Source organism: Adiantum capillus-veneris, chromosome 24 (assembly GCF_014529385.1).
Source record: "Adiantum capillus-veneris isolate H3 chromosome 24, ASM1452938v2, whole genome shotgun sequence".
NCBI lineage: Eukaryota > Viridiplantae > Streptophyta > Polypodiopsida > Polypodiales > Pteridaceae > Adiantum > Adiantum capillus-veneris.
The window spans coordinates 66,900,575-66,910,930 of record NC_140954.1 but is presented as its reverse complement, the minus strand read 5'-3'; the positions used below and the strand labels follow the sequence as shown (position 1 = coordinate 66,910,930).

General features: G+C 40.6%; 1 protein-coding gene across 1 annotated transcript; it reads right to left on the bottom strand.

The window, feature by feature from the left end:
- Nucleotides 1-5,996: 5,996 nt before the first annotated feature.
- Nucleotides 5,997-10,120, bottom strand: LOC147426519 (receptor-like cytoplasmic kinase 176). Its single transcript, XM_086498399.1, has 9 exons — nucleotides 9,748-10,120; nucleotides 8,569-8,864; nucleotides 8,342-8,477; nucleotides 8,106-8,242; nucleotides 7,903-8,026; nucleotides 6,669-7,043; nucleotides 6,513-6,588; nucleotides 6,238-6,403; nucleotides 5,997-6,138 (listed from the first exon to the last, which is right to left on the bottom strand). The coding sequence occupies exons 1-9, from the start codon at nucleotides 9,875-9,877 to the stop codon at nucleotides 6,076-6,078; spliced, it is 1,503 nt and encodes a 500-aa protein (XP_086354525.1). The 5' UTR covers nucleotides 9,878-10,120; the 3' UTR covers nucleotides 5,997-6,075.
- Between the last annotated feature and the right edge of the window lie 236 nt (nucleotides 10,121-10,356).

Sequence of the window (10,356 nt, the reverse complement as noted above, 5' to 3'; positions counted from 1 at the left end):
AAGCACACGACTAGACATTCCTAGCAAGCTCAAAGAAACAATGGTGTGTCACTCACCGATCAATGCTTTCGTCGTGAAGGATCTTGTGCTACGAAGAAGAAGGAGACACCGTCAATGTCACGCTCAACCACCTCGCCGCCGCAATACTCTCTCTCTCTCTCTCTCTCTCTCTCTCTCTCTCTCTCAAGCACACACACACACACATACACACGTGAGCACACGAAGGAGAAGGAGACAGAGATGGAGCAAGAGAACTTCTTAGCTTCCACCTCCAAGAATGAGGTTTTTTAGGTCAAATGGACATTTTATAAGAGTTTGACCCATTCACACATGCAACCTCTAGGTGAGAATTTAAAATATCCATAAATTAATTTCTTCAATAGCAAACCTTCTTCTCTAAAAGATATTCTCTCTCTAGGAAATTTACTTTTAAGATAAGAGCTCTTATTTGAATGTTGAGAGACTGATCTTTTTCTCTCTCTAAGTGAGAGATCTCTTTTGTATTAATTGAGAGTTCAAGAATCCCTCTTCCTTTCAATCTTAGTGATACATGACACTCTCCATAATATCAATGGGCATCTCTCTCTCTCTCTCTCTCTCTCTCTCTCTCTCTCTCTCTCTCTCTCTCTCTAAGTGATTAAGGACATGATCTCTCTCTCTCTCTCTCTCTCTCTCTCTCTCTCTCTCTCTCTCTCTCTCTAAGTGATTAAGGACATGATCAAAACTAGAAGATTCTTGATCTATGAGTTGACTTAAACACTACAATGGTTCGCATGCTTGAGAGAGATCAATACAGCAAACGAGAAGAGTAGTAGTCTAGGAACTGATGCATGCTAATCTCCATCCATCCATGCCATATATAGGCCTGTGGCCTACTAAATATAGCCCCTTGAACCTCATGTGCATCTCATCCCTTGGCCTACTACCCAGTCCTACCTTAGGCCACATTACTCTCCTCTTGGAGAAGCATTTCTCGTCCTCCAAAATAAAAGTGGTGTTATCTTCATAAGAACACTAATGTTTTCCACAATGATATCCTCACAGATTCATATGTCCATTTGATCAATACATGGTTGATTAGGAGGTCCAATGAAACCATCAAAAACATCTTGATTATCCAAACTGTTGTCCCTTACAACCATTTGTGTAACCAGCCTTGTGTAACCAACATAGCATATAAACTCTATTTATAACTCACTATAGTACTTTAAGTGAATTTCCATAGCTAAGAGGGGTCTAAAAGAATACATCTTCTTACTTTCCAAGGAAGTAACTAGCTAACATAACTCATCAGTAGATCAAGTCCTTGGCTTATTATCATTTCTCATCAATAAACAACCCCACTATAATTGGTGATCAAGATTGGGAACCTGGCCAAAACATGGACTAAACGCACCATGCTTTTTCTTGCGTAGACAACAGATTGTTCTTGATGCGTTGCTAGATTCTTACCAAATTTTTGCTAGTACTTGGAGACTTATGACCACATAAATCCTAACGTTGTCAAGTTTGATGCATTATGCACATTGCTGTTGCAAGAGTCACTTTTTAAAAAACCAAGTCTAAACAACGTGGAGTTGAGCAGGCTTTTATTGTTGCTCAAAGAAGAGGTGGTAATAGCAATGTAGCTACTTCTCGTGGTTCTTTGGTGAGTGACAAATCACATGTTCCTAATGCTTTTGCTGGCAGCACTTCGTCCAGGAATTTTTGTGAAAATGGAAAAAAGAAGATGTGTTGCCATTATTTCAAGGCCAATGATCACTTGATGCAGTGTCCTAAATTGAAGGCAATAGAGGCCAAGAAGAAAGAGGTTGGTTCCACTATAAGTGTAGCTATTGTAGAATCTTCTGTGAAAGGAGATTGTGATGTTGATGTAGTGCAACGTGCACTTATGATCCTTCTGAACGTGATGCATGTATGTCAGTTGTTGCAGATTCTCATGTGTGGTACTTTGACAGTGGTGCTACAAAGCACATTACATCACATCGTGACTTGTTTACCTCTCTCGAAGTTGTCCCTCATGGAAATACAGTCAGTTGTGCCAACAATGCCTCTTGTTCAGTCAAGGAAGTTAGAAAGATTGTGCTTACTGATGCGATTGGTAGTTCTTTCACACTTGTTGATGCACTTTATGTACTTGGGATCAAGAAGAACCTTTTGTTTGTATCTGCACTTGCTAGACTTGGTCTTGTTGCCAAATTTGTGGATGATAGATATACATCTCATGATCTCAGTTTTGGTGATAAAATTGTTCCATCTGGTATTTTGTGTTGTGGGCTGTATAAACTCACTTTGTATGACTAGTGTGGGTAGAATTTTGCAAATGCAGTTGTGGATTCAAAGTCAGATGCAAAACTTTGGCATGCACATTTTGGGCATCTCAATTTTACCAATTTGTTGTGTTTGCAGAAAGCTAATATGGTTGCTTCTTTGTTGCCTCTTGAAGCACCTGTGAAGCATGTTTGTGAAGGTTATATTTTGGGTAAGTTGCAATGTTCGAAGTTTCCAAAGTATGGTTCAGTTAGGGCTACATGCAGATTGCAGCTTGTGCTAGTGATGTTTGTGGGCCCATGCAAACTCCATCCTTGGGCAAATACCTTTACTTGTGACTTTCATTGATGATTACTCTAGGCATGTATGGGTGTATCCGCTTAAAGCTAAGTCCAAGTGTTTATGTGCTTCAAATAATCTATGGCTATGTCTAAAAATGTCTCTAAATGTACAATGGGAACTCTTCGTTCCGATCGAGGGGGGGGGAGTATATGTCTCATGAATTTAATGCATTTCTAGCTAGTCGTGGGATAAAACACCAATGTACAGTGCCATATACACCTCAACAAAATGGTGTTGCTAAAAGAAAAAGTAGGTCGTTTACGGAAATGGCATGATGTATGAAGCTTTTCCACATTCGTCCATCATGTGTGCTACTTATGTACTTAATAGGTGTCCTACAAAAGCTTTGCAATCTATGACTCCTTATGAAGCATGGCATGATAGGAAGCCATCTATTGATCACATGCACGTTTTTGGTTGTTTGGCTTATGCTTTGATGCCACGAACACAACGCAAAAAATTGAATGATAAGGTTGCAGTATTGAAAGCAAAGGTCTAGCCCTTTTTCCCCCATTGTACAATTAGAGGGGCCTTGGTGTTGGAGACTTTCTAGACTCCAAGCAACGGTGTCTACCTCTTCAAATGTGCACAAGTAAAACATCATTACCACAAATAAAAGTTAGAATTCTTTTGTTTGATTACGTTATTTTTGTGGGCACACGTGTATGTGTGTGTTTATTTTTTATATTATTATATTACTTACATATAAAAGAACCCTTTACATGTTCAAAAGGCATGACTCCCAACCTCAAGACACCGAGTACGAAACTTCTTTTGTATTTCAATATTTGGTATTCCAAAGTAAGAATTGCAGGTGCATTTTAATTTTCTTATATGTCAAAATTTTCAAATTACAAAAGTAGATGTTATTGATCTTTATCTTCAATGTCAAACAACAGTTACTTAAGTGCATTAAAAAAAGGATATACACTCACGTGCATCCATGTAAACAAATCAATCATGATCTTAATACATTTAACATGTGTCATTGAATCTATCAATAGTTATCGTGTCAAATTAACTACCTTACCAACTTAAGCATTACAAATCTTTTGTGATGTGAAGTGTTAGGTATAAAACTTACTTTATTTCTAACTCCCCTCTTTGATGCATGTGAGGTTCCAATATTTTTTTGCATGTTATCTTTTGTTTGTCATAAAGACCCACAAAACCATATTGCAACTGTAAGAAAGCTAAACAAAATTTGTCTGTCAAAAGCCATAACACTCATATTCTTGTTTAAGAGAAACATGGTTCTTTTGTCCAAAACCTTTGAGTTTACAATGCATCAAGTCAAATGATACACATTTATATATGACATTATGTTTGTGTGTGTATTGGTGTGTGCATATCATCGTCTACAGCCATCGTAAGCCTTATTTTTACTGTTTTGGATCAATTGGGAACTCATTTGAGCTCCGTAAAATTCTTGTAAGATCTTAGGGGGGAAAATCCGTGCACTTACACACGTAGTGTAGGTTGACAATCTTTATAGCTTCGCTTTGGTGTTCCAATCTAGACACTATCTCCTTAGCGTGGGCAATTCTCTTTGGTGAGCCTTGCCTTTGGATTGAATCGAGTTATCCTTTGGCACACCATTATTGAACATAGTTTAGTAAAACAAGAATGGTAACTTGGTTCCCCTAAGCATGTGGTCATTTGTATATGTTAGATATGGTTGCTGCAACTCTATCGAAATGGGCCTACATAAAAAAGACCTACATAGTTATATTCAAGCAAATAATTGGTGCACTGCATGGTCATAGTCATTTGATAAAGTAACAGATAATTATGCTTCGTGTGACCACTGCCTAACTTGTTCCACCTATCTCACAAATTTAATATCACATTAAAAGCTCAAATGATTCACTTGGCACATCATGCTCACCAATTATCTTTTAGGCTTTGGCCCAAGATGGTGTGACCATTGACATGGGTGAGACAAGTCGATGAAAATTTGACTACCATTTCCATCGTTCTTAAGAATGGCACAATTTCAACTTCTAAGTTGTTGAATAACAATATGTTGCATGTGGCACTATCAAAAATTATCAAAATCAATGGATTGTACATATCATCTTGTTCAAATGCAAGGTGACCCCATTACCTGCAATACACATCAAATTGCTAAAATAAACATGATTTACATGGCATCAAGAGATTGTAAATGTTTGATGTGAATTTGCCAAGAATGCAAGCTACACAAAATGATAACTTTACATTGGTCCAAATCATAATTTTCTTTGTGAGTGGTTTAACCTAATCCTTAAAACCACGTGAATGCGATCAATGATGCCATGCAACCCCGAACTTCAACTATGAAGTAAATTCAGTCTTTCGGCATTTCCAAAGTTCTAGCCATTGTAAGATCACAAAGGATGGAATTCCTGAAATAATGTGAATAAACAAGTATCACAAACCTTTCCTTTTTTTGAATTTGACAATACGACAAACTGTCAACTGAAAGCCTACTTTTCCCAGTAGCATAGACTAGAGAGACCCTGTCAAGGAAGAAATGTATAAAACTATCAATATCCCCTCCCCCTCCCTTGCACTATTTTCAAATACTTATCTACTAGTCTCTACTTTTCAGGACATTACTTTCTCGTGTCATATTGAAAAGTACACAGTGGGCTTGCCTATTCATTTGCAATTTTGCGCAATTATTCCTGTCACATGCTAAGTCTCTAATGATGTTGGTACAAAAGGTCGCATTGCGCAATCTTCCACAACCTCTTAAAACACTTCTAGCCGACGGCTGACTTCTGAAGGCATGGCATAGTACTGATTTGAAGTAAGGTGTTACAAGTGTGGTGTTCATGCAATTTTGCGCAATTATTCCTATCACATGCTAAGTCTCTAATGATGTTGGTACGACTTCCCAAAAGAAAGTCCAAAGGTCGCATTGCGCAATCTTCCACTCAAGATACTCCACAAACAACAAGCTAGCACATCCTCTTAAACACTTCTATCCGACAACTGCCTTCTGAAGATATGGCATAGTACTGATTTGAAGGAAGGTGTTACAAGTGGCATTCATGGACAAATTTCCTGACTGCCAGCCACCCCAAACAACAAATGACCACTTCCATATAATAACACAGACTTGTCAGGTTCGTATACAAATCCTCCTCTATACAAGCCCTGGAAGCACCATCATAAATTGGACTCTACGTGTGAACACAGGAGCCCACTGCTATAAGCATGTCTTACCGCATGTTACCACATGCATAACCAAGCAAACTGGATAGGCGAGATCCTGATACAAATGTACGGTTTAAAGAAACAAGATCTGTTTTTTTGCGACTATCAACCATAATTGAACAGTAGCTTCAGTCATTCCCTGCCATCGCATCAATGTAAATACCATAAGACCGGTCACAGAGCAACAAAGATGTATACATCTTGACTCCTATTCATAATTAATGATAAAGGTTTTTGCGCTCAATGGGGGACCAAGTGCTAGAAAGTTGCTCCATCCCACCATGAAGCTCCTCTCAGAGTGTACACATATGCCAGAGTAGCCTATACATCATAATTAAGAAGGGTCCTTATATACAATGCTATTTAACTGCTGGATGACAACTTTTTGAATTTCGATGGCGGAAAAGAACCTTAAATGACCTGATCAATAAAGCAAGAACCCAATTGTCGCGCTCTGACAATTGCCCTTGATTTCTTGTGGATGGCTTGCTGTCGATTTGATTTTTTCCCGATGCTTAAATGGCAACCCAAGAACCCTGGCGACTTGTTCTCCTCCAAGCATCGCATCAGAAGTAGCATGCGTGGCCTGGACGACTCAAGCACAACAGCAGCTCCTTATTATGGGGAAATCCTGGGCAGAAATCAGCCAGTAATATAACCTGGCATACTGACAGCAGATCATGCATATCTTGTACCATAAATACCGGACGATATTGTAGACTCCGGTGGGATGCAGTCCTGCCGAATGTGAGTTGTATCCAGAGCTGTTAGCTAAACACCACCAGGGATTTGATTTGCCATGTGCTGTTGGTGAGGTTTGCACGTAACTGCCTGATGCCTTCCATGGCCACCCTTTGGAATAGAGGCTCTGCTTTTAGCATCTCCTGGGGGGGCAGATATAGGGAACCCAGACTTCTCATCAGGATACCGAAGAGGAGATAAAATATTCAGCACCTCCTCCATTGCTGGCCTTGCTTTTGGGTCTCGACAAAGGCAACGAGCAGCCAACCTGGCTGCTTTTTGAAACCCTTTAGCAGAGTATTCGCCATTCAGACGGGGATCCACTAGCCACACCAATTTCTTCTTGTCATTCAAATATGGGCGTGTCCACTCAACGAGATTATGTTGTCCACTTGGCCTTGTCTTGTCCATAGATCTCTTTCCGGTTAGTATCTCAAGTAAGACAACCCCAAAGCTGTATATGTCACTCCAAGCAGTCAAATGTCCTAGAAAAAAATATAAAACAAAGCCAAACTATCATTATGAGGTTACACCTAACATTCCAAAATACCTCAATAATCTTATCATTTTCGCAAATTCTGGTTTACGTGCATTCTTAAATTAAGAATACTCACATGAATGTTCCGCTTCATCAACTATAGGAAGGGCAGTCTGCCCTCCCCAAAAGCCCTTCCCCTTATCCCTTAACTTATCTTAATCTTCAAAGCTACATACCAAGCCTTATTGGTGCAAAAGCAATGAAGAATTCTTGTGCATGTGAGCACAAGGAATTCACCAAAAAAAAACAGAAAGAACAACACCCCCAACTGGAAATCGCCGATTCGTACTTGGTCTGTGTCAGAGCTTTCCATGCCAATGCGAAAACACTTTTAAAGAATAGAAAAATGACCAAAATGTATTCTGAGACCCTCCAGGCTGTTGAAGAATCTTGTCAGGAGGACTACAGCCCATCTTGGAAGGCCTTATTAGCAGGAGTTCTTTATGTTATTAAGGGATCATCTCACCTTCTTGTTGTCAATTTAACCCTACATCTTTGACTGAGACTTGGTTCTCCTCCCCCCGCCCCCAGAAAAAAAACAAGAAAGAACAGCAACCCACTTTCACAATGGCAACTTGACATGCAGATTTGGCAGTGATGCAAATTTGACATGCTGACTTGCCATTGCTTACACTGCAAAGCTCCAACTTAGATCTTGGACCCCCTTGCCTCCTCCTATTCTCCCGTATGTCCCTTACCCATTAGGTCCAGTCCCCCCTTTGCACACATTGATACCTACAATTCAGAAGTGTCCTAACTGCTGGCGAATTTCCCTGAACCTTAAAACAAGTGTCCTTAAAACATACCAGTCATAACATACTCGGGTGCAGCATAGCCATAGGTTCCCAAAACTCGAGTTGAGACGTGCGTCTTATCGCCCTGTGGCCCATCTCTAGCAAGTCCAAAATCTGACAGCTTGGCATTAAAGTCCTGGTGCCCAACTCAACTTGTTACAAGAAATCTTAAAAGAAACCTCTCTTATCTTAAACATAAGTGCCAGAACACATACCAAGTCCAGAAGAATGTTTGATGTCTTAAAATCACGAAAAATAATTGGCTTCTTGCGATTATGAAGATAAGCCAATCCCTTTGCAGCACCCCAGGCTATTTTCATTCGTGTTGTCCAAGATAAGGGTGTAGCTCCTCCTGTAAACACACAAACCTTCATATCAATTGGAGAAAGACCATGAATGCACAACGGAATGTAAAATAGGCTTTACTGGCAATGTGGGAAAAAGTAATTACGGCGAAATAGATGATTCTCCAAGCTCCCTCTCTGCATAAATTCGTACACAAGCAGCCTCTGATCACCTTCAATGCAATACCCCACTAGCTTGACTAGATGCTTGTGTTGAACCTCTCCAAGATAATGAACTTCTGCCTGTATGTAAGGATTCAAAGAAACACAAGATGAGACACCATCCAAAACAACTGCTTGAAGATATTCAATACTGGAAGGTCTAGAAACTTACCAGCCACTCTTTGTGGCCTTGAAGCCCATTTGGATTCAAGATCTTCACTGCAACAACAAGGCCCGTGCCTGGCTTGACAGGAGCTGTGCCATTTTCTTCAACCCAACCCTTAAAAACATAGCCAAATCCTCCCTCTCCAAGCAAACTATCTGGGCGAAAATTCCTTGTTGCACTCTTTAAGTCGATGAAGGAAAACTTTCTAAGAGGTGAGCTTGACAGCACCTCTTTCTCTGTCCTTGGAGTTGCAGGAGGCTCAAGCTTGAGGGCGTCTTTGGAAGAGTCATCTGAAGAGGAGCCTGTCATGCACCACACTGACTCCTTGATTCATAATTCTTCCATGCACATACAAAAATAAACTGCAAACAAAGCACACGATTACATGTGTGTGCCTACGTTCCTCTCTTGGCATCTAGATTCAGCCATATTAGCTACAAGATGAGCAAGAGCATTAGCCAATAAGGGGATTAAACATTGCATTGCATGTCCAAGGAGTGTAGACTGCACTGAGGGAGTGGTTGAGCTCACATCTATTGCTCGGTGGAACTCTCGAGGCCTCCAAAATAGCAGTGGATTCTATAGAAGCACAGCTACCTGGTCACCTTCGACAGAATACAATTGCTGCCTTGAGACCAACACATTCCTAGGTTCATCCTTGCATACCAGAAGCACAAAAAACGACCCAGAGTGGTTGTGCACTATAGACATTTGGACCATAACAAATTATCTTACACAAATGGTCAGGGCTTTTGTAAACTACTACCAATCTCAATTCTCTGTAAAGGGCTGTCACTCAACGCTCGAAAAAACCCCACATTTACATGCAGAGCATCAAGATAAAAAGTCAGCATCCAGAAAATACCGTTAGTACTTCCACTCTGTGTTGTAAGCAAACATGTGGATTTCCGTGAGTAAACTCACAACTACGATTTGAAAAATGTTACAATCGTGTAGCGGTGAAATTTCTTCCTTGGGCCTAAACATTTTCAACATCTCTCACAAAATTTCTGAATGACAAAGTTCTAAGTCAAGACAGGCTACACAGAGCCCAAAGTTGGCAAAGAATACAACACAAGTTTGAGATCTGAACTCACAAGAAGACACACTCTGCACTGGAGCCCAAATTAGGCCGCACATACAATCGTTAGCCCGCATCAACGATTGCACAGAAGCAAGACATACCAGGAGTTGCAAGACTGCCGACTTTCGAGGAGGGCCAGCCGAGGAATGCACAGGTGAAAGAGGGCAAGCAAGAAGCTCCAGTCCCATCGCTCCGCTTGCTATGATTCGGTGGACCTTGGCCTTTCCCCATTACCGTGGAAAGAAGGGAAAATTACACACAGAGGACCCAGATTCTCTCTCTCTCTCTCTCTCTCTCTCTCTCTCTCTGTCTGTGCGTCTGTCGGCAGCTATGGCGTGTTCCTCACCTTCGCACACACTCAGAGAGAAATCACTGTCTGTAAAACATCGCTGTCGACAACACTCTTGTAAAGGGGAGGGTGAGCAAGTAATGGGCGAATTTGATGGATAATTTATAAATTTTCTTAATCATTACTTTGCAGAAAAGTTTAGCGAATGAGTCAAGCAGCTGCTCATTTCGCCAAAAGACTTGAGAGACCACTCCGTGGGCCTACCTTCCAAATGACGTCTGACCTTTGGCTTCTACTCTATTTCCATCATCTCTCGGCCACACATTCCTCACACAAGTAACGTCTTGCATGGTAAAGTATTTGCTCCCGACATCGTGTGGTACGCATGTATAAAGGGCTTCAACATAGCATCTACTAATAC